We start from the raw sequence: 25011 nt of genomic DNA, 5'->3' as shown, positions 1-25011 counted from the left end.
GTTTCTGTGTAAGGTACATTTTTTTTACAAGTTCAAAAGTTCAAGGATCAGAATATATATAACTTTTTATGTACAAATCAAAATATCTCATTAAGAGTTACCGCATTACAGAGAAAAAGAAATAAAAAGAATCACCTTAAATCCGATTACCCTTATCATAGCAATCTATGCTTAATCTAAATGGTTTATGAATAGCTCCAAGACAGCTGAAGGATTTTCACTAAAAAAGGTCAGATAATTCTGCCACGAAAAATGCAACAGTTTTAGTAGGGGAATAAGAAGACTCTAGCTCCTGGGTAGGTCTACTAGTGGAGACAATTATACTGTAAGCGGGAGGTGGTAATATTTATGAATAAAGAAATGGGGGAAAAAAATAAACCACAATGGGCTTCCAAAGGTGGAAAGAAAGCCAACATTAAATATAGCATAGCACACATAATTAAGACATATACATTTGTTTTTTTGTAAATATTCTTTAATAAAATAACATTCTGAGAAAAAAAAATGAATTTCCCGTTTACCATTTACCACTGAAAAAAATAAATGTTTTTACCCTAACAATTCTTTCAGTTTTTATTGTGAAGTTTTTGCTGAAAACATGAATTGTTACAGCAAATAAATATGTTACAGGTTACTGAAGTGAGTCTCATCAACTGGTGGGGCAGAACATACACATTTACTATAATACAAGGGGCATTAAAGAGCTTCATCTGACAGCAAGTGGACCACATCAGCTCACCAGACCTGCAAAAGGCAAACGAAGAAACAGTCAATGTTTATTGATCATCAAGTTTAAAGAGAACATGCAGTATTCTAAAAATTTCAAAATATTTTTGGATCCCAAAACATTAATGGGCCTGTTTATCAAAGTGGAGAATAGATGTGATTTAAAATATTGCAGTATTTTTCTGCATACATGACAACCGATAAATGTTTGTATTAATAAAGTGCTAAATAATGTAAATAATATAATGCTAGACAATTATAGTGATCTAATAAAAAAAAAAAATCTACTTTGTTTGGAGTAAACATCTGCTTTATTAACATTTAAATATGATTAAAAAGCGTAATTAAATGCAGCACATCAGACACTTACCCAGATAATCGTCCATTAGGGAGCCAATTGCAAACTGAAAAGACAAAAAAAAAAAAAAAAAGTTAAAATGTTAGATTCCCAGCTCATAAATGTTATACAGGTGGCCAAACAGTGTACTACAGTCCCTGTATTGAAAATGCAATCCAAAATACAATACAAAAAAACTGAAAGAAATGATTATCGATGGCCAGATTGTTGATTGTCAACCTGTATATTGTATTTGATGGCCAACAAGTGAAAATAGGTGGAAGAAAAAAAGTGGTTTTACATGTATTCTCTTTACATAGAATGCTTGCTACATTGATGGTTTGGCAAATGTGTGTATGTGTGAAGAATTGTTTGTAATTTTGCCAAGTAACTTGAAAAGCGGGAGCAGAAATGGTAGCCTTTATAGGTCAAAGTATTCTATATTCCACCATGGCCCTAAAGTGTGTAACCCATTTTGTACAATCCCTAATACAACCCTACCCTCAAACAAAATCTAGAGCTTTCACACATGAGAATGTGACTGCATTTTACCCTGAAGCCTACCAAAGCAAAATGTAGTATGGTTTTTATTAAAATCCAGCAAAGTCTAACAGAGTGCTTCTGACGTAACCATTGTTGCATGTTGCCTTGGTGTATTCACAAGCAAACAGCAGAATGCCCTGTACATTCCATGCACTGATAAAGATAAAGGATTCTGTTTATTTTTTGTTTTGTTTTTTTTAGCCAATTTCTTATAACAGAAAAATGAAAGCAGTCACTGCTGACTTTGAAGATTAATCCTGACTTCACAACCTAATGCTTGATTTACTTAGAACAGGGGTGTTAAACTCTGGCCTGCATGGTCCTCTTTTTTTTGCCCCCCCCCCCGGGAAATTTTGAAGGCGACTTGCATCTGGCCCGCCTGCTACTACCTACTATAGCTAAATGCAGCCCACTGCGTGGCTCCTGTTCTGTTTCATAGACGCAAGTAATGCCGTGAATTGTAGTCTCGGCATCACTCGTGTCTATGTGACAGCAAGCAAGCAAAAAAGCAAGGCAAAGGCAAAAGCCCGGCTGCATGTCTACAGGGATGCTGAGGATGTCTTTCTGTGTGAGAAGGCTCCTGTAACAGTGGAGAGTGAGGAGGGAGGCAGAGAGGGCAGTCTGATGTGAGCAGTGCTGGTTTGGAATTATTTTTCTCTTGCAGCAAGCTATTAATGTCTCAATAGCTTCAGTCACTTCTGTGTCATACTCGGTATATAAATAAATATAGGTTTAGCATGTTTATGGTTAGTAGATCATTTTGATTTGAAAAAAAGTTTTTGACTTTGAAATTTAAAAAGAATTCTTAGGTCTCTTTTTCTGTTGTGGGCTTGAGCGGGACCTCTTTGTTTCTGTGTGGGAGGGTTTTTTATCCAGTGAGGAGAAACTTCAATTTTTTCAGTGGATTTCAGGTTTTGCCCCTGACTTGGTCTAGGTTTCTGATTTCAGCCCTCTGTGTTTTTGAGTTTGACAGCCCTGACTTAGAACAAGCATGAAGCCTGAATTTCCATTTTTCATATCTGTCCTGGTCAGTACCAAAGTAGTAAAAGGATCAGAATGACAGCCCTGAAACCAGCACTTTTGAAAGCAAATCAGCATAACAGCTTCCAGATGGTTTTTTATTAGGTCCCCTTCACCTCAAACCCTGACACCATTACTCTGCAGAGATGACAAAGCTCTTGGCCAGGACATCTGAATAATGAACAACATACATATTTTTCTTCTTATATGATCTTATTAGCCTACAAACTGGTTTTTAGCCTATGAAAACTTGCTAAAAATCAAGGTTTTACTTACAATATCATTCTTATCCACTCTGGTTCCCACAATCTTTAGACGAATTTCATCATCTTGTTGTATAACCACATCCTGCCAGAGACATTAGTACATTGATTTAGAGACATTAATATACTGATATCAATCACAGCGTTATTAATTTTGACAAAACAAAGCACAACTCATTTAAAGAAATCTAGATTTCTAAAATAATAAGTACACATTTTGACAAGCATATTTTGCAGAAGATGGGGCAGCCTTGGAACCCTGGAAAGTTTTTCTAGTTAACCCCTGATTAACTTCTATTTGACCCCAATTATCTAATCCCTACATGCTCCATAAACTGAAACATATAAAAGTTACAGAAGAAAAAAAAATGTTTTAAACTAATAATCAGCAAGTCCATAGTTTACATGCTCAGAAGAATAGGCATTTATGTTGTGTGTAGTTGTGACTAAGCATGTCTGACTGTTGCAGAGAGACCACTGCTTCCACACAGAGCAGTGGTCGATATCTGCAGTCTGCTGGTAAAAATAAGCCATTTTACTGCTGCTGAATTTGAAAGGAAAAACATAAGTAAGACATTTTTGCTTCTCAAAAAATTTTTAAATAGACACTTTTCAAAAAGGTTTGATTGGGCTCTAAATATAGTTAGTACTACACATTTTTATTTATTTGTATGTAGTAGCAATACTGCATGTTTTACCCAAATGTTTTGTATGATGACTTTACTCATTAGTCAACAAGAAACAGAAATATCACTTACCTCATCTACAGTTTTATAACACGGTGGATTAGAATTTGGGTCAAACTCCATTTCAGATGGAATGGACTGAAACAAAGAACAAGATCAGTTAGATTCCATATGCAGGATTTAGGTGCAACTCCACCAATGTTTTCTCAACAGTCTGGGGAGGGGTAAAATGCATCACTTTCTTAAATAGAAAAAAAAATATTATATTAACTAGTTATTTAACAACTATGAATAGAGTTGAGATTTTATAGCTAGTGTTATTTTACTATAGTTGGGTTCTGCAGCTTACATAAAACACATTTGACTGTCCCTCTGATCAAATACTTCTTTCTTCTCTTTCTCGAGATCTGCAACCCTGCCCAGTATCGTATACCATGTGCAGGAAAGAAGGTAAGAATTTTACCGGACAGGTTGCACCAAGGTGGTGGTGGTGGTGGTGGTGGTGGGGAATTTAGGGATAACTGCAGTAAAATATAGTTGTTTTTTAGGATCCATTTTAAATATCAAAACAATGCAAACAGCAAAGACGTGCACTAACCCATACAACACGAACTTATTGTTCATGTGTCATGGCATACCAACTGCTGCTCTGCTGCCACTGAACCATGCTTTAATAAATAAATGCCAAGAAATAAAATGTTCAAATAACTTACATGTCTGGAAATGAAGCATGACATAGGTCCAATTTCTGTGAATAATCCAACCTGTTAAAAGGACAAAAAAAAGTGAGTTACAAACCACAGCTATCCAGGACTAATTCTGTGGCAAAAGCAGAAGAGTCATGTCTCCCAGAGACTGCAGAAATGTTTTTTTTCCCCAGTGTTGGTAACAATGCAATGCTAATGTATACCTCTGTCCAGCAAAACATATTAAAACATAACACATGTTTAAAAACAATTAGCTTTAAATTCTTTCAAACATAGAGAAATCCACTATAGGAAGAGTCATTAATTGTAGCACAGTCAACAAACTCCACCCATTTACACACATATATAGACGCCCCAGGCTTGCATTATACAGTTAAGACAAAACAAGTGGAATGCAGTGTTAGCAATCTGTAGAAAATAATCAGAATACTGATTTCCACACACGCTGCATTTAATAGCATGCCTTAAAACTCTCTGTGTGTTTGTTACAGCAAGTAAAAAACTGGGAGAATACCGATTTCGAACTCCAAACCAAAATTATTTAACCTAGTTTTGTTTTCCTTAAACATCATAATTTAAAATACTAATAGTAAAAGTTAAAAAAAAAAAAAAAAAAAACAATGTAAAACAAAAAAAAAAAAAAAAAATTACTTTTAATAAAATTAAAGGAAAAACATAAAATTCAGCTTAAACAAGAATACAACTCCAAACCAAAATTATTTAACCTAGTTTTGTTTTCCTTAAACATCATAATTTAAAATACTAATAGTAAAAGTTAAAAAAAAAAAAAAAAAAAACAATGTAAAACTGACTACATAATCCTGCTGCGAAGCAGAAATATGGCTGAGTTTGGGAATATCAGTACTGTTCGCTTATAATGGAGTACTGCATTCCATAAATCTGTATTTCTCATGTTTCAGACACTAGAAGCTGAAATAGGAGGCATTTAGAACATTTATAGAAAGTACAGTGGTATCTCCGTTTAAGGAATTCATTGGTTCCAAAAAACATTTCTTAATCCGAAATTTTGTAACTGGAATCAAACTTTCCCATAAGAAATAGAAATAACCTGTTCCCATAGAAATAGAAATAAATGTACATTTATTTTAATTACTGTACTACTTAACATGTAGAAAATAATGTTACATAGAGAAATCAAGAAAAATCTTTTTGGCAAATATTATACCAGCAAACACAAAAAATTTAGCAAAAAAACAGTCGCAATAAAGCACAGCAATCTCTCGAGGCGCAGTCAGAGATGTTTACTAGCTTACTGAAACTGGTAGCATGAGTGACACGAGACAAGAGAAGCCGAGACGAGCCGAGCCAAGGCAAGGCGTTACATTGGTGTAATGTTACAATGTTGTAACATTGTGTATCTGGAAGCTCCTTTCGGTTTCAAAAACAAAATTTCATCCTTTTTTTTTCGTAACCCAGAAATTGTGTAACAAGATACTGTCGTAAACCGAGGTACCACCTAGGTAATTTTTGGGAAAGTAAGTAGAGGAGAGGACAAGGAAGACTTCACCAGTGTGGTGATGTTCACTGTCTAATGAGTAAGCTGGAGTTTGGAAAAAACACAGAGTGTCACTCTTATAGACATACAATATATCAATTGCAAAAAAAATTGCAACTGAACTGAACTGTTTTATCACTATTTTGGTAAGCACTAATATATATATATATATATATATATATATATATATATATATATATATATATATATATATAGTATTACATAGTACTATACATATATTTATTTTCCTGTTTTATATTCATACTAAAAGAAATCTCACCTTGTTGACTTGAGTAACTACAGCATCCACTACCTCTCCCTTGAAAGGCCGGAAGACAATAGCCTTGTACTTGACAGGATAAAGAACAAAACCTCTACCAGGTTGGATCACCCCTGCGCCGATGTTATCAATCGTGGTTACAGCGATCACAAAACCGTACCTGAAAAGAAAGGCAAAAAAGTGTTTAAAATATGCATGTGCTTTGTTGATACAGATCAAGGATTCTAAGAATCTTTAAAAAAATGATAACCTGAAAATACCCTCAAACAAAATTCCTGCTGGACAAAAAGAAAATTGCGTAACACAGGGGTCAGCAAACTTTTTGGACTACTGGGCCATTTCAGGAGGAAGAAACAAGGTGTCCAAGGAAAGTTTTCTTCTTCAAACCGTGACTGGTGTAGTCTCTGTACGTGTGCTTGGCATATAAAAATGCCCCTTGAGATTTGACCGCTTGAAAGTGTTATTGCACACTAAACACAGGGCTTTGTTGCCGCGTTGGATGAAAAATAATTTGTCAGTCCATAAAGGGTTGAAGACATGGCGTTTAAGGTCAACCTTCCGGAGACTGGTAGCTGCGTGTTGCTTCTGCTCTTTAGGCTTAGTAGTTGGGGTTACTGTGTGGGAACTCGATGATATCGCGGAAAATCGCGTTAACGCGACAGTTCAATTAGGCCGCATCCAACAATAAATAACTAGGGAGGGCGTTAGGCCGGACTGGAATACTGGCTTGTCAGTATCAAGCCAAAAAGCCGGCGTTTGCCTACCTCTGGTGTAACATATAAAGGAAAACAATACTTCCACAGTCTTGGAAAGCTTGCCTTTAAGTGAAATTTGCTTACTGACTTTGGCTGAAGATTGAAAATTAAACTTAACATAAAAATGAAGATGTGCTGTTATAGAGAATCTTTGAAATGTTGCACCTAATGTCCAACTACTGAAATGGCCGTTTTGAATTTTTCTTTATTCCTCACATAAACACTGCTAGTTTTTAAAGAAGTAAGGAGCTCCTGATATGTACAGCAACAAGCTGAACTTGCAGCTCCTGGCTGCATCTGAATGGTCCATGATCTACATAATTTCTGGGGGAAAATCAAAAGATGTCAGATACATCTGGCAACATCCAATTTCAAAATACTTACTTGCCAGTGCATGTCCCCTCCACCTCAGTGAACAATTTCTGCTTGACAGTGTTGAGAAGGTTTGGCCCAAAATATCTGGGGTGCAAGAGAATCTCATGTTCCAGGGAGATCTGTCACAAGAATAGATGAGTTATATTACCTAAAAAACATTTCTACCACAAATGTCTACAAAGCAATATATTCCAGAAAAAATAATTACTTTTATATGCACATTTCCACCCTCTATACCCATGTGAATGAAAATAAAAAGGAAACAATGCAATCCAACATATGTGCCTACACCTTTTTAATACTTAACAAAACAATGTAATATAAAAGTCACAAGTAATCCATTCAGTTTTAATACAATAAGACATGACCTTATGGCCCATAGTTGTTAGAAGATCTAAAGGACATTGGACAATAACAATGTAGTCTAGGGCTAGATTTAGGCATGCTTTCACAAATATTAAACACTCTCATCCATGGACATTATATACCAATGTACTTTTACCAAAGTATCTGTATCCAAAGACAAAACTTTTAGGGCCTGCAGCCCACTAGAAATGCAATCCACATACATTCATGGAGATCCACAGAAGATTATTTTCCAAATGTATACAAAAAAATAAGGTATTGTAAAGTACATATGATAAAATACCTTTAGAGCAAGCAAAGTAATGCAGACACTACAGACACATTTGGCACCTACAAATGTTAGGTTGGTGATCCCCTGGCCCTGTACTGCTACAATAGCATCATCATATCATTAAATAAATTCACAACAGGTCACCATGTTGCCTGGCATCTATAGTCACACTACCCAGCTCTACATACTGCACATTTTAGCTGTGCACCATACATAAGTCAGGATCAGGAATCATTTACTACAAACGCTTTTATTTATTCTTTCAAATAAAATCCTAAACTGCCAGAATGATTGTGGATGTGGGAAGACATCAGTGGTTGCTGAGGGTGCTTACATTGTCTTTGTTCGTTGTTTTTGTTGCCCCTCCATTTTGGTGGGCAGAGAGTGATGTACATTTTGTTTTCTCTTACCTTTACAACGAATCATAAAATACGCACAAAGTACAATACAAGTGACATGCATTAACTGAATCTGAACTGAAAATTACCAATGTAAACCTTCAGGAATAAGTTTCTTAGTGACACATGGAGACTGCCTACATCAACCAAGGACTCCGAACAAAGCACACAGGAGAGAGCAGACGGTGACTGTACACCCCTGCCAGGTAAAGGCATTCTAATACAAATACATAAATATATAAACACCACATATCACAATTTTATACTCACATGGTAGAACATAGCTGCAGCTTCCTCCTCGCACGACCCCCGTCAATTTAACACTCCTGTTAACCCTGTACGCCGAATAATAAAGTTGTTCAAGTAAGGGCGGGGTCTCCGATGTTGTCGTCATATGGTAAGGAAGTGACGATATGGAAGGCGGTGTTTGGCCGCAGTGGAAGCTCTGTGTATTACAGCTATCCTAAACGGTTAAGGCGGATAGCAAATATCAAATGATACCGAACAACTTTAAAACAACAAACGTGGTCTCTTAAAAAAGGTAATACGCTAGATGTTCTTGATTGGCTGACACTGGTGTCCATCGTTTTTAATGCTGACCAACCAGCGTTGAGGGGACAGGTCATACAGGCTCCAATCGGTGTATAGGAGAGGCGGGTTTAGCATGAATTGCTTTGTGCAGGTGAGCGACCGAGGGGAGGATCATGTGACTCCCATTGCTATACCGTATTATTACTAATAATGTCACCTGTATTGTATGCCTAGGTAAAGGCACAGCCCTGGTGAAGATGGTGTCTACCTAGAATAGTCGCTTAATATGTATAGCTGAGGGGACTGGTTCCAGTATTTGGTGGTTAGGTTAGTGATCATTCTTCTATATTCATATATTTTATACTTACTCATCAGATCTCAGCTCAGGCCTGATTGTTCTCTTATGTAGATTACAAAAGGAAGACATTTCCCTATCACGGCTAGGTAGTAAAAAAAACTCACTGTATGCTGTGTTTATCTTTTGTGATTGAAAATCTCATGTGCATTGTATTTTTTAAGTATATGTCCATTCCTATTGCCACAGAACATGCTTCTGATCTCCACGGCTCAGCTGGACATGGTAGGGAACAGAATGTGACAACTTGGAGTGAAGCTTTTCTAATGTGACCGTGTTTCCAGTCTACGCCTGCCTGCACACACAGCATACTGTGAAGGTAAGCTCTGGTGGCAGCACTAGTGCTGTTTTTATTATCATAGGTGTAGTATTTAGCTAAAGGAGCACAATGGCTATGTGTTTGGCACAGTGCATCGTTCCACCACCAATACTACACTGTTTGTATTTGTATGATAAAAGCAGGAAGTATACAATTCACGTTAATAGTGACTGTTCTGTTTTAGTGGCACACTGTCAGCTCCAATATATCACAATTCTAGGAACAAATCCCTGAGTGTATAATACAGCCTACTGATTGCCTGTTGTAGTAATCTGCATGGTTTTTCCAGTTACACTAGATCAGGGGTGTCAAACTCAATACACAGTGGGACAAAATGAAAAGCTTAGACAAAGTCGTGGGCCAACCTTGAAATGTATGGAAAACATTGAGGCAGGCTAAATGAGTGGCCCACCGCTGGAACTCCCTCTTCATTGAAATAGCACCGCCACTACAATTCCCTGCATTACTTGTGTCTATATATTGAGGCCACGCATAGGCAGAGAGCCCACTGGTCTATGGACACGAGTGATGCCGGGAATTGTAGTAGCGGCGCTATTTCAATTCAGTTGGGCCAGCTGCAGGTTATATTTAGAATTCCTTTGGGGGCCAAAAAAGGACACTGTGGGCCAGAGTTTGACACCCCTGCACTAGATTATAGGTAAAAATTCTACCTGAACAGTTGCACACTGGATTGTGTCTCTACCTGGTGGCAGAACGAAGATACACAACGGTAGCTAAATAAAATTATCATTTGGGATCAGATCAGGGTTTTTTTTTTTTTTCTTTTTAGCGCTGACATCTATACTATGCCAGCCAGAAGGTCTGTGTTCTGTTTTGGTGGCTCATTTATTACCAGCTCAGACTCATACCATGGTGATTGCTTCACATGCCAGTCCTGATGTACATGTGGTTTTAGTATTCAGAATGGAGCTCAACCCCTTTTTTAGTGCTTGGAGCCCCTCAGGTTTACAATTTTTTTGTTTATTTCCTGGTTTACATTGGCCTAGAAAAAAAAGAGATTTGAAATTTAAAATGTTACCACTGTATCCAAAATAAAAGGTGACGGTAAACCTTTAAATTAGCATACCTGTTCTACTTACATGTCTATGGGGACTTTCCTCTTTTGTTGTTATTTTCTTTGTCTATCTGTTTTATGTTCAGGAAAATATTGAAATGGAAAGTTCTTCAATGAAATACAGCAGAAAATAAACCCACGGGGCATTTTTAACACTTCCCTACCATATACAAAACCTTTTTTTGTCTATATGTACACTCTAATATTAGGGCTACATATTGGCAAGAATCTGGTCATATGCTTTGCATCAGGATACCAGGGTTATGATCTAGTACACTGTAAAACTGTAAGCAAAGTAATGCATACTTTTTCCTTTTATTTTTTTTTTCAGATAGCTGTTACAGTATAGTTAGAAAATGTATTTGGATAGTTACTTACTAGTAGTAGTCACCCACTAGGATTGGTAAGTTAAGGTGGTTTCTGTAACTTTAGTCCAAACTAATGCCCATGCTGCTTGTTCTACCACCAACGGTAGTGGTGTGCCCATGCCCCCAAAACTTCCTGTTCCTGTGCAGGTGTTGGCTGAATACAGTACAGCCAACAGTTGTGGCTAGTACCGAGCTACCAGTATGCAGCTCTAGACATTTCTTTTTGTATAAATATTTTAATAAAGTTTTAACATAACAACAACAGGACAATACAAAAGCTTAGAACTTTAGACAAGCAACAACAATCATGGTGACCCCATAACAGTGCTTGGCAAACAAAAATTTAAAAAAAAAAAGTAAACTGTAGCAACTGGAAAAGCACAAAGGTATACTTTCTTACAGGTGCAACATAAGATCTTTTCAGTGACTCAGAAAGGAGGACCATCCATCCAAGGAGGGTATCCTTGAGAAAACCGAAACTTTTTAGCACTGTGATGGAGTTATCAGGCAAAATACTATTACCTACCACATGAAAACAGGAGGGTGTGTAAAGAGAGGGAGTGTAAATACCATTGTCCAAGGTTATTATTGGTGTACCCCAGGGTTCAGTGTTGGAACCTTTACGATTTAACATCTTTATAAATGATAATGATGGAATTAAGTCCATACAGGATGTCTATAGACTACAAGCAGACCTGGATGTACTGTTTGATTGGGCAACCAAGTGGAAAATGACATTTATTATTGGGAAATGTAAAGTTATGCACTTGGGGGCTAACAACATGCATGCTTCTTACTGTCTAGGGGGTAATACATTTGGGGGAGTCAGAAATAGAAAAAGATCTGGGGGTTTTGGTAGATCATAGACTTAATAATAGCATGTAATGCCAAGCTGCAATATCTAAGCTGGCAAAGTACTTTCCTGTGTTAAAAGAGGAATAGATTGCACTACTCGAGACAAAATCCTGCCCCTGTACAAAGCATTTGGGCACCCGTTCACAAAAAAGATATTGTGGAATTGGAGAGAGTTCAGAGAAGAGCAACTAAACTAATAAAAGGAATGGAGGAGCTCAGCTTTGAGGAGAGATTAGCTGATATGAATCTGTTCTTCCTTGAGAAGAGATGTATAGGGTGGGATATGATCAACCTTTATAAATATATAAATGGTCCATATAGAGAAGTCTCTTCCTAACTATTAACTTTAGGATTGTTACAAAGAACAAGGGGGCACTCTTTGTTTGGAGGAAAAGAAGTTTAAACTGGGTACTAAAGCTCTAACGTAAAGATAATAGACTGTTGTTGTTACAGGGAACATCGTTGCCTCATGGAATCAGGAAGAATATTTTTCCCCTGTTGGAGCAAATTGTACCAGGGTTTTTTTTTGCCTTCCTCTGAACTTGAGGAACCTTTGACTTTTTTTTTTTTTAACCTCACTTACTGTTACTATGTAGGAAAGGTGAAACAAGGTGTGTGGCTGGTCATGGTCCTGTCCATCTGGAACTGTCATTCTATATTAACCATCACAATAGTCCAATCAAAAAGTCCAGGGCATCAATTTATAAGTATAACATGATCAAAAATGCCAAGATAAGTAAAATAAATCCAGGGCTGTCAGACTTGTTCAAATTTCTAGTATGTATCTGCTAATATTGAGTCCAAATATATCCTGTAAATAGCCAGTCACCTCTCCATATGAGAGTTGAGGTGTTTTTCAGGCACTAGATACATTTTTAAAGCAAAGAATTTCCCTGACCCCATTGTGACATCACCATTTTACTGCTTGCTTGTGTAAATATTGATCCAAAAATTGTCTAGGACCGCTTTCAGTTTCCAAAAATACAACTTTTGCCAGTATTTGACATTTTTGTTTCAATCAAAAACAAAACAGAAATACAACTGTAAACATTAACAAACAAATGTAAATGCATATAAAAAATGAACATAACATCCATTTGATGTACCCAACATATTGAAGGAGGAAGGAAAACATAGGTAATGTCCATGACGGGCAATAGAAAAATGGTTACAGGTTATGTTCGGCAGAACAATAATGAATACCCAAACCATAAAAAAAGGGACAAGCAGACGGAAAAAAAAAAAACGTAGCCCTACCGGGTTATAAGGGGGGGCAGAGCAAGGGGTATGGGGTAAAGTAGGGGAGCACAGGAAGGATAAAATAAATGATGCAAGTGATATAAAGACAACCCAATCTTGGAATCGAAAGTATAATTACATAGGTTTAACATAACTCGCTATATCAACCCCAAAGGGTCTGGAATTGAGGAGATTCCTTAATCCAGTCCCATGCTGACCACATTGATTTATATTTGTCATAATGATCTTCGGCTACCAGCATTTCCATATGCTGAATCCTTACAAGTTCTTTTATGGAGGGAAAGCTGGTCTGTTTCCAGAACCGGGGGATACCTGCTCTGGATACGGTCAAAAAACGGCGGAGCACATTTTTTTAGCCAAATTTACTGAGCCCGAAATCATGGATAACAACGCCACTTTGGGGTTGTTAGGGACATCTAAACCCGTCAGTTTATTATAGACTTCTATAATGGTATCCTAGAAGAGAAGGATAGGCGGCATTCCCACCATATATGTAGCATAGTACCTATATGTGATTGTGTCAGGGTGGTAGGAAGAGAAACGATGCAGATCTATAGGACACCTATACCACCTGTAGAGGATCTTCTAGTTAGTTTCCTGCGCTTCACAGGGAAGTTCAAGTTTGTGTGTCAAAATAAAAGCCAGTTCCCATTCGGAATCAGAGATATGCATATTTAAATCTGACTCCCAATATCTATTATATATCGAGTTAGACGTAGTATCCATCAAAAGAATAGCAACTAATAGGGAAATAGTATGTGACTGAAGGCTAGGGGACCTTAATATCGTTTCTATGGCAGTTTGGCTTCTGTGAAAAGAGTGAGTATCTCTGAATATAGATATGAAGGAGGAAAGCTGTTGGTATTGAAACCAAGGGGCCATATTGCCACAATCTCTGACACTCAATGAGAAAAAGGGGTTGAAGTTGCCTATTGGACAAAATGTCCCGAAGGTGTCTTTGTTCATTAGAGTTCCAGATCAGGAACTATTCTGGATTCATTGCTGGGGGAAAGGCCAGATTCTCAAATAAGGAGGTCATAGGACCTATCTTAGAGGAATTTTTCCCCAAACGAAGGAGACTATCCCAAACGTGAAAAGGGTGTTTGGTATTTAACAGTACAGTGTCTATCCATGGCAGGGATCTTAAATCAAGGGGGAATAATGCATTCTCAAGAGCCACACAATTTTTCCTGTCCTATTATGTAACCAATCCATGATTCCTATTAGTATAGCAGCCCTATAGTATGAGAATATGTCAGGAACACCCGCTCCACCCGTAGCTTTAGGTTTATTCAGTGAACGGAAGGCTATGCGTGGCCATTTATCCCTCCATATAAATGATGAAAAGTGTTGCTAAAGTTTTCGTAGGTATGAGGCTGGAAGGTATATCGGTACCATTTGGAAAATATATAATTAATAAAATTATATATAAAAAAATATAATCATATTTTCATAAATATAATCAAGTTAATTCTGGCAAACCAGAGCTGAGGGTAAAGAATTATATCTGTGGAGGTCTGACTGAATTGTACTAATAAAGGGGGAATAATTATACATAAATTATTTGGAAGAGGCTATTGTAATATGAATCCCCAGATATTTAAGAGTTTCATTACATACCCTAAAGGTAGTGTTTATGCCTTTGAAGTTGATTTGGGTCTGGGGAAGGGTGACGTTGAGCCATTTTGATTTATTATAATTGACTTTAAAATTGCTTACCGAGCCAAAAAAAAAGTTTGGAGCCATATTTTGCTCATGTAGAGTCTCCAAGGAGCGAATTCTATTTGAGGTATCTACTATGTCTTGAGATCTGATCTTTTTAAGGCATGTACCCTGTTGAATTGGAATGTGGCTGATAACAGCTTTTAAGGCTTCTCATTGTATAGGGAGCAATGTAGGGTCAGAGGCGTAGTGAATGTATTTTTCACGGTGTTGGCGCAGACTGTGTCTTTGCACAGGGAGTCATTACATTTCCAAGTCCATTACTGAGACAGAGGAATGATCTGACCAGGGACAACTGTAAATAGATGCCATAGGGTGCCAATCTAAAGCTCTATGGTTAACAAAGATGTAATCTAGATGTGAGTATACGCAATGTGGATTAGAATAGAAAGTGTTATCTTTAGTCATAGGGTTTAGAGTACGCCAGGTGTCAATCAGTTGAAGCTCCTGAAGTTTAGATCAAAATGCATTAGGTTTAGAGTGTGAAGTTTTCCGAAAGGAGGTATAAATCCTAGGCATGAGAGCAAAATTAAGGTCTCCGCCCGTTATAAGGATACCCTCTGCAAATCCTTTCAATATTGCTAGGTACTTTTTGGTGGCAACTGTAGGCTGTTAATTAGGCAAATAAGGGGAGGCCACTGTAAAGGTTTGTCCCCAGGTGGTAAGTTTCACAAACACATATCTGCCTTGTGGGTCTAACATGGTATCAAGAACCTGAGCTGGGAGAGATTTATGAAAGGCTATAGATTCTCCTTTCGACTTAGTTTATGGATTGGTACTATGAAACCAGAAGGTATAGTAACAGTTATACAGAGACAGTATTTTTTAAGTTTGGAAGTGTGTTTCTTGAAGTAAAAGGATGTATACTCTGGCCTTGTGTTGGCCGTAAAGGATTTGAGAGCATTTAGAAGGAATATTCAGCCCCTTGGCGTTGAGTGCGGATTGGGGTTGTTGGGACATTTGTGCTATTATAGTGCGAGATTACGTTGAGAAGAAAATGGGAAGGTCAGATGAACCAAATTTACAGTAAGAATTTCCTTTTTTTGTGGGACTGAACATAGGTGGAGGTTAGGGTTGAGGGAAGGAAAGTAGTATGGAGGGCTAAGAATGGGGGGGGTTCACACACAAAGACAAAGCTCTCGACGAATGGATGGGCTAGTATCCCAGCCGCCGATGAGTAAACTAAGGAGAAGGTAAAAACCTTGAAAAGCTGCCTAGTTAGGCGGGTTACCTATGCAGGCAAGGTAACGACTCAAGGCGGGACTTGAGCATTCCCACCCAGGGAAAAACATATGTTACTAGTACAAAATCTAGAAGAATAATGCAAAAACCTATTATACAAAATTACAAAAAAGCAAACAACCACAAATTATTATTTATCTAATAATAAAAGTGAACATTCCATATAAATGCCTAAACCAGCAGAGCTGTACTGACCAAAAATATATTGGCAACCAATCCCTTCTGAATGTGAATATGCCTATTCAAGGGGCCTGCCTTTCATATTGTATACTTTTATAGCGATGCTGGCTCAAGAATCCACTGAGAGGAATACATTTAAAAGATTTAGGAACTAGAGCCTGAAATGCCTATTTAAACTAAGATAAATTAGTACAAAATCTAGGGAGATAATGCAAGAACATATTGTGCATAACTACATAAGGCATCCACAAGCTTATCTTATAGTTTTATTGGCACTGCTATATAAATGCCTAAACCAGCAGAGCTGTTCTGTATATGATAATGTTTGCAACAAATCACTTCTGAAGATTATAGTGCTCATATAAAGAAGATATTGACACTGAAGAAGACATAAATCAAAATGCTGCAATGCCCAATTAAACTAAGGCAGGCTAGTATGCAATCTAGGGAAATAGTGCAATAACAAATTGTACGAGATGGAAAGGGCAACAACAAGCTTATCTCATGATTTAAATGACACTGTCGTATGGATGCCTAAACCAGAAAAGCCTTGCTCCAAATTAATGAGTTTACAACCAATCAGTACTGAATGCTATAGTACCCAGTCAAGGAGCTTACTTAGCATATTGAGTACTTATGTAGCAATGCTGGCTCAGGAATCCACTAGGGAGAATACAATTAAAGTGTGTAAGAACAAAAATCTGTAAAGCCCATTAAAACTAAGGCGGAGATACCTTCCACCTCCCGGTAGCATCAAATCCTACAAATGGGTGCCCCAGCGAACATGACATAAGCATATGAAAAGGATAATTCAGCATTCTAAAGCTACTGAAGCAAAGTCATAAAAGAAGGCATAGCAGTATGACCTTAGAGGACCTCATTTGTGGAAGACTATATATATCGACCTCCAGGGAGATAACACTGGATCGGACGGGGTAAGAGCCTCGAGATCATCCGAGACTTGGATGCCCACTGAAGATAGGAATGCGAGCAGGGTTCAGATAACTTGTTTTGGTATCAATGACAATGAGAAGCAGCCAATGTAGAGCCAGATGACATGCTGACAAATCTGAGAGATTTCCACAGTGGAGGATGAAGCAGGGGAGGAACAATGAAGAAGACCGATATCCTGAGGACTAGCGGGGACGGCGCTTAGAGATGGAAAACCCAACTTGCTTCAAGGATCTTCAGAAGTGAGCACTGGAAGTGGCATGGAAGAGGTCATCGGGCGGTCGGATGCCATGGTAGGAGACAAGGAAGTAGCCAATCTAGAACGGTGAGTGACTGGTAGGGCCTCCATTCACAGGGGAAGCTGCAGTCGGCCATTCTGGAAGGTTGAGATCCAATAGGAGCTGTGGTAGGTCTGAGGGGTCGCGAAAGATGTAGTTCTTTTCATCTTGGTGAACAATCAGATGAAAATGGAATCTCCATCTGTATGGGATATTTCGTTTGCGCAGCACAGAGAGTAGAGATTTAAGGGTTCTAGGCAGATCAAGTGTATGCTTGGACAGATCAGGCAAAAGTTGTAGCTGCGTATCAGCATACTCAATGGAACTTGCTTCATGAGCCCAGTCGATTTCTATGTCAACATCAGATGGTATAGCTAGTATTTGGCAAAGATTGTATAATCTGCTGTGGAGAGTTCGGGAGTGGGAACAGATCCAGGATGTTGTTTCTGTGATTATGATTCTCTGTGTCATCATGGAGTAGGAAAAGAGCAATATTCTATGCTTCATGAGTAAGTATCTCCCCATGAGAAGATACCTTCTTAAAAAGCTTAGAGCACGTATGCTGCAAGGCGGTGGTGGTATAAGTGACTTGTTGCAGGGATTGCTGCATAGCCTTGAACTCTGTCTTGCAACTAGATTCTAATAGGCCAATACTAAACTCCAGATCCTGTCTGGTAGGTAGAGCCCGGAGGTGCGCCTTCCAGTCCCATGCATCCTCTCCTGGGGGAGATATATTGCTGGGCTGGAATATTCCCCCAATATGGATGGGATGCAGGGACTAACAATGGGGGAAGTGGTGGCTGCTGTATTGATGGGGTAGGTGAATGACACAGTAACTGGGGTGCTGGAGAACACGAAGGCTAGTCTTGCTGCCCGTTTTCCTGGGCATCAGATCCCGCGGCTTTGCGGTGTGGTCTGCTGGAACTCGTGGCTCGGCAGAGTTTCCTAATTCAAGCTGCAGCTGCTCAGTCCGGAGGATGAGAAGATGCTGGGGATCTTGCCAGTTGCTGCTGTTTTTCCACCGGCTCCCCCTTTCTGTGATGATTATGACTTGGGCCCCATGATGATAAAGGATTAGCGATTTCTGAGATGCAGTATGGATTGAGTTTTTCCCCTGGCGGGTGCAGAAGCCATTGCAGCGTGCTGCCTCTGATAAGTGGGACACTTGTCTCTGATAAACCTTTAGCCAAAATAAAAACCAAATTATATCTTCACTTGTATAAACAGCTTCCATATTTTAACTAGAATTCTTAGTACTTACCTTCAATTGATAACCGCTTCCTTCAGATTGCAAACCCACTTGCTATTCTATATTAGGATGTCTTTTCATCCTGCCATACCAAGTCCTGTAGTAACGACGTCCCACGTATTTAATCCTCCTGTAATTTAATCTTTCATATAGCCAGACACTTTGTCATTAAACATGATGGAGATATTTGAGGCATTAGGTTTCTAAAGTTAGAAAGGGTACATCAAATTGCAGGATTGATTGAGATAAACCCCTCCCATGACATGAGTGTCACTATTTATTTATTCAGGGTGTCTTAAAAGGCAATTATCTCAGTTTAGCAGACATATGGAACCAGGAGATCAAACAGTCATTCAACTTTATAGGTGTGATCTATTTGGTGATGACAAAGATGAACGCACATCGGTATTTACCCTATGTATAGTTAGATTTTTGAATTCCAAAGTGGTGCTTTCAAGGGCTATACAGTTGAAATCAATAATTTTATTATAACAAAAAATGTATCCAAACAATTAAAATTCAGAAATTATATCACATATCAATAGAGAACAATGTAACATCATATGCATAGTTACTTTCTCCTCAAAATCTTCTCCATCAAGATATTGTTTTTTACAGAAGGGAGGAAAGAGTATACTTCATTTGATGTGTTTCGCAGCACTGAGGCTGCTTGTTCAGGACAGAGAACAATTGGATACAGTGAACAAATCTAAACAAAATATATAGACCTCATGTAAGCAATTATTCAACATACAATATCCATATAGAGGTGTTGGTACAGACAAGGATCATACAAACATAAAACCTTGAAAGTACTTACTATATATCTCCTAGTAGCAGGAAGCAGTGGTTGTAGAAAATGCACACACCATCTACAGTGAATAAACACCAGCCACCCAGCTATATCAATGGACTTCAAACACATCAATGGACTTCAAACACATGTAAATATTATGAAAGTTCCTTTAACAACTAATAAAAATAATTGTTGTGTATATATGTAACCTATTTTGCAAAATCTTAGGGGTTGCATATAATCCGAAATGTGATGTTGGGGGGGGCGGGTCATATTATCTGTCATATTTCGGAACGTGTGTTCTTACATGTGTTTTTTCTTTGTTGCAGCCATGGATTTCCCAGACCACAGTCGCCGTATTCTTCACAGCCTTAGAGATCAGCAATCCCAGGGTTTCCTTTGTGACTGCCAAATATCTGTGGGCACTGCACGCTTTCTGGCACATCGCAACATTCTTGCCTCATGCAGTCCCTTTTTTCATATGTCATGCCGGGAGAGACCAGACACACGAGAACTCACACTGAACAGCCAGATTGTCACAGCTCCAGCCTTTGCCTTGCTCCTTAGCTTTATGTACTGTGGTAGGCTCAGTTTTCAAGAAGCCCCCACTGAAGATGTTCTGGCAGCAGCAAGTTATTTGCACATGGATGAGGTCGTAAGGGTGTGCAAAAAACGGCTTCAAGGTCGAGCTCCTGCTGAGGCAGATAGCACTCGCAGAGAAGAAGAAGGAGGAACTGGTGGTCTTGGAGTGGAAAATGATATTAAAGATGTAACCCACGAGGTTCAGGATAGCAGACAAGATTCTGCTAAAATGATGATGCAATATCAAGGACAAGAAATAGCAGGGGATGGGCAGAGAATTCCCGTGAGTATAAGTTATCACTTGCAGGACATAGGCGGAAGCAGTAGGTATCAGAGGCGGGAGACAACAGGAAATGGACAGAAATTACCTGGCAGTATAAAGTACCAGGGACCTGAAACTGCAGGGGTTATGCAGAGAGTAGTAGGGGTTTCTAGGTTTGAAGTACAAAACATGAGTGAAGGTGGTCAAGGCTTAACAGGGAGCTCCAGGTTTGAATTGCAAGAAAGAACAGTGAGTATTGAAGCTGTTACTGGCAGTGTGAAGTGTCAGGGCCCCACAGCTAGTAATCATGAGGCTGCTGGAAGCTCTAGATATGAGACAGAAGAAAGAACAGGGAATGAACAAAATACAGAAGTCATAAGATGTTCCCAGCAAGAGGCTGTAGAAAGTACACTTGCATCGCCTGCTCAGAGATTCTCTTCACAAAGTCAGGATGCAGGTTCTAACGGACAGATCATTCTGTCAAGAAACTCACCAAAGAGACAAGAGCCTGCAGGTAGCACACAGAATAATCTTAGTGGTTCAAGATATTCCCACCAAGCACAGGATAACACTGGCACCAGTAGCCAAACAGTACCCACCACTAGGTACTCTTTGCAACCACAGGAAGAGGCTGGTACCACATTATCTGTAACAGGAAGCTCTAGATTCTCTTTGCAGGAGGCCACTGGTAGTGTTATGGTCGTGCAGGGCACTCAAAGATATTCCCTACAGAGTCCAGAAATAGCAGTAAATACTGTAGCACAGCCTGGCACTTCCAGATGCTCCCTACAAGAACCAACAGGCAGTATTCAAAGCGCTCAACCGCGAGGCAGATATAGTTTGCAAGTTCAGGAGCCACCAGGTAGCACAGCTGGTCCATTACGATGCTTTCTGCAGAGTTCAGAATTAGTAAACAATACTTTGGCACTCCCAGGTACATCCAGGTACGCTTTGCATAGCCCAGAGTCTCCTGTTGGGAAAAGAGAAGAAAGGGAATGTACTAAATCTGAATTGACAGTGACAACTACTACTCAACCTGGAATGGAAACGGCGGCTGCTTCTAGTCCATGTAGTTCTACTGTGAGTGAAGGTCAACCAGCTCCTGGTGTATCTGTGAAGATAGAAGCCATTGTAATATCTGATGAGGAATGCGAAAGAGCAGTAGGAGCATTTAAACGACATGGGTATGAAGAAGAGGAAGAAGGAGAGGAGGAATCTGGATACTTGCCTTATCATATGATTGCAGTGCCAGGTGGCCACCACCCCAATTATGGAGGTCTTTTGCCTCCGTCTATGCACCCAGAGGCCATGTACTTGCAGGATTTTGAAGGACACCCTGGTTTTCCTCTTTTCCCTGAAGATGTGCCCACTTGTAAGACATGTGGCAAAACGTTTTCTTGTTCCTATACTCTTCGTCGGCATGCCACAGTGCACACGCGGGAACGACCCTATGAATGTCGTTACTGTTTGCGCAGCTACACACAAAGTGGGGACTTGTACAGGCATATCCGCAAAGCGCACAGTCAGCTGGAACCAGGCGCTAAGAAACCGAAGGGGGACATGGAGCCTACACCCCCAAACGTGCCTTAAAACTTGGGTGGTTAATATTTTATAGGCACAAGGAGTTTAATATAGCCATCAAAGACAATGATCTTTTGGGACAGAATTTCCAGGGAGTTTCCGGAATGACATGAGAATGCAGTCCTCCCTTGAGTTACAGTTGTGTTAATTTATTCAACCTTAATGTGTGTGTATGTGTGTGTATTTTTTAACTTCAGCACAGTGCTTAAATATGATAAAGAAAAACATCACTTAAAAAAAATACTGAAATGACAAGTCATATCATTGACTTTTTTATTACTTTTAATCTTGTGCTCCCATGAGATAAAAACATGAGACTATTGCTACAAGCTGCTCCCAACATTCTCTTTGTGCTGGTGGACCAGTGGTTCTTCCTCAAGATCCCATGACCAATGTGTCATTAAACAGTGTCTTTTAATGAATAAGTGTGTTTTATGTAAATTCTATAAAGTTCATTCTATTTCAAATTTCAGCTCTGTAGGTACTGAATAACTGGTTTGATGGCAGGATTGTACACAACAGGATTCTACTGGAGGGCTGAAAAGAACAACTTCTTAGCCACCACTGACATGAAATATATACGCTGCAATTTAAGTACAAAATGGACATTTGCATGCATTTTCCAGGTCAGCGAAAGTTATTAGTAAAATACACATACACCCAAGCTAAACTCATAAATTTCCCCTTAAAGAAAAAAAAAAAAAACTGTCTTTACAACTAGTGTTCCGTAACTAGCCCTCCTAAGGGTGTGTATATAGGTGCTGACATGAAGCTTATCAGGAAAGGAAAATTACAGTTACTAATACATTTTCCATTCTCTTGACTATTCCATGTCAGCACACAATAGGAAATAACTAGTACATCCAGGAGGAAAATTTAAAATTACTTTAAGCTCACAAGGAAACCAGTAGACAGACCTTTTTTGACCAAAATTAACAGCAGCTAAGGCTGCCAATTTAATGCAATAATGACTTGTCAATGCAATAATGTGTCAGCAGGAAACTAGGTTGCTGCCTTATAGTAGGTATCCAATGACACTTGAATAGTCACTGTGCAGGAACAGGACATGCTATGAACGAGCTGTAACCCCTAAAGGGATTTTCTAACTATTTGTCCGATTACCTGTGCAGATGGTTTGGACAATCCATGAGGCACTAAGGCCTTCTTATTCTTTAGTACCCCCCAAGAAAAAAAAATTCTGACTGACCTATACAGTAGGTGCAAAGGTATTAAGGTAATCCTGGATAGTACTGCTGATGTAAAGTTTTCTGGCCTGCTGACCATCTACTGGAAGAATGTGGGGGGCACAGTCTCCCAATTTAGATGAAAAGTGATGTTCCAGCTTAGCCCAAGCATGGGCAGCCTAACTAACCTGTCTAGAAAGAAAGGTGGTAGAAGGCACTTAGACACCCAAGATAATCTCTAAAAATCTTCTAGCCGCAATGACATCCATGAAAAGGACTGCCTTCAGAGATGGCAAGCCCAGTGCAATCTAGACCCTGGTCTGAATATGTCTGATATGAGCAAAATAGAGCACAAGATTGGTCCCTTTCCAGTGACCTTGCTATCTGGGGAATTATCTGCAATTGCCATAAAGAATTTAATGAATTAAGGTGTTGAGTGACCAACAGTAACCGGTGAACAATGAGAGATGTGAACCCTGACCTTTCAGTGTATTGAACCCAAGGCCTATACATAAAGGAGTTCTAGAGTAAGTTGTGTTTTTGGGAAAACCTAAATAGTGAAGCATATGGTATTAAGCAATGATGATGGATAATGCACTACATTATGAGCAACTTTTGGATTTCAGTGAGGTTTTGAACAGTAACACACAGTATGATTCAGGAATCACAAAGTGATGGTAAACCAAAAAAAAAGGTCCCACAGATTTCTGAATCTGGATCTCTGGATTTGGAGTTCAGAGTGCTAGCCATTACATAATGGAACCCCTGCTAGCAAGGAGAAAACAAAGTCTCTAAAATATTGCAAAACTTTTTGTATGCAACAGAGGATCTTGTGAGAGAAGGAAAAAATAAGGAACACTGGATGTATGAATTTAGTTAGATCCTGAAAGTGGAAGTGGAAAAGGATTAACCCGTGTGCTGACATAAAGCAGTCAGGAAACTTAAGTACACCCTACGATTCAATAGAAGCGCCTTTAGCGGCAGTAACTTTAGGTATTTGTTTTATAAAATAAAATGGAAGAAATTGTTTTCTGTCACTTCTAAGATTCTGCTACAGCATTTTGATCAAGTTCAGGTCTAAACATTCTCTAGTCCAATGAGAAACCTTGATTCTTTCCTTTTCCAGACTTTTTCTAATGTAGATTTGCTGGTGTGCTTGAAATCATTGTCCTGCTGCATGATCCAGTTTTGGCCAAGATTTAGCTCTTGCACAGATGTCCTCACATTTGACCATAGAATGTTTTGTTCTACAGAAAAGTTCATGACCAACTCAATGACTGCAAAGTACCCAGGTCCTGTGGCTGCAAACCAATGCCAAATTGTCACCCTTTACCACCACCATGCTTGACAGCTGGTATAAAATGTTTTGTGTTCAGTCTTTCTATCATGAACTTTACCCTTTAACATGCCAACTAAGGTTTGTTAGAATTTGGGATGTAGCTAGGAATATTAGAAACCTGGATGTTTTCCACTCATTATAGAATAATGGACTTCATATTGTTTGGAAATTGCCCAGATAACCTTTCCCAGAATAATAGCACAACAACATACATGCTCCAGACCAGCAAACTTCCAAAACTTTTCTTTTGATAGAGGTGGTCACATATGCTGATAATCAGTCAAGTGCAATTGATTAATAGCACCTGACTGCTACTTAATTTATATAGAAGTAGTAAAGGTGTACTTATTTTCCACACAGTGCCTGTGCATTGAAACTTAGTGTTTGTAAAACAGATAATGACACAATGTAATAAGTAATGTTTGTTCATCTGAGGCTGTATTTACCAAATTTTTAGACCTAATAAAGGTCAGGTGATTTATGTCCTGATATGCAAAACGTTTGAACTTAAAGGATGTTCTTTCTTTTTATTTGTTGGTGCACTGTCATGCCATGGTTTGTGAATGGCATCCCAGTTCACCTCCAGAAATGTCATGCAGTGCACTGTACTGTATTATAAATCAATATATTTATTATTTA

The 25011-nt window shown here is 38.8% G+C and overlaps 2 protein-coding genes across 5 annotated transcripts; one reads left to right on the top strand and one right to left on the bottom strand.

Annotated features, from left to right (window-relative positions):
- Positions 1-453: 453 nt before the first annotated feature.
- On the bottom strand, positions 454-8681 carry POLR2G (RNA polymerase II subunit G). The gene is made up of 8 exons (XM_072421601.1): positions 8514-8681; positions 7218-7327; positions 6079-6238; positions 4289-4339; positions 3648-3713; positions 2903-2974; positions 1097-1130; positions 454-744 (listed from the first exon to the last, which is right to left on the bottom strand). The coding sequence occupies exons 1-8, from the start codon at positions 8523-8525 to the stop codon at positions 731-733; spliced, it is 519 nt and encodes a 172-aa protein (XP_072277702.1). The 5' UTR covers positions 8526-8681; the 3' UTR covers positions 454-730.
- ZBTB3 (zinc finger and BTB domain containing 3) lies at positions 8653-25011 on the top strand. 4 transcript variants are annotated; one of them, XM_072421598.1, is made up of 4 exons: positions 8886-8925; positions 9009-9101; positions 9319-9448; positions 19754-25011. In XM_072421598.1, the coding sequence occupies exon 4, from the start codon at positions 19756-19758 to the stop codon at positions 21856-21858; it is 2103 nt and encodes a 700-aa protein (XP_072277699.1). In that variant the 5' UTR covers positions 8886-8925; positions 9009-9101; positions 9319-9448; positions 19754-19755; the 3' UTR covers positions 21859-25011. The 4 variants fall into 4 exon arrangements, with proteins under 4 accessions (XP_072277700.1, XP_072277701.1, XP_072277699.1 ...); XM_072421599.1 differs by lacking the exons at positions 8886-8925; positions 9009-9101 and adding an exon at positions 8653-8784; XM_072421600.1 differs by lacking the exon at positions 9009-9101 and having other exon boundaries at positions 8801-8925.

Source organism: Pyxicephalus adspersus, chromosome 9 (assembly GCF_032062135.1).
Source record: "Pyxicephalus adspersus chromosome 9, UCB_Pads_2.0, whole genome shotgun sequence".
Classification (NCBI taxonomy): Eukaryota; Metazoa; Chordata; class Amphibia; order Anura; family Pyxicephalidae; genus Pyxicephalus; species Pyxicephalus adspersus.
This window is presented reverse-complemented; position numbering and strand designations above follow the sequence as displayed.

What these genes read in the sequence shown, in the direction of transcription:
- POLR2G (XM_072421601.1), bottom strand. An exon ending in CATGCTTCATTTCCAGACAT is followed by an intron (nt 3,714 to 4,288) that starts GTAAGTTATTTG and finishes TCTTTGTTTCAG; the next exon opens with TCCATTCCATCTGAAATGGA. An exon ending in GTTATAAAACTGTAGATGAG is followed by an intron (nt 2,975 to 3,647) that starts GTAAGTGATATT and finishes TGTCTCTGGCAG; the next exon opens with GATGTGGTTATACAACAAGA.
- ZBTB3 (XM_072421599.1), top strand. Translation starts at nt 19,756, where the DNA reads ATGGATTTCCCAGACCACAGTCGCCGTATTCTTCACAGCCTTAGAGAT.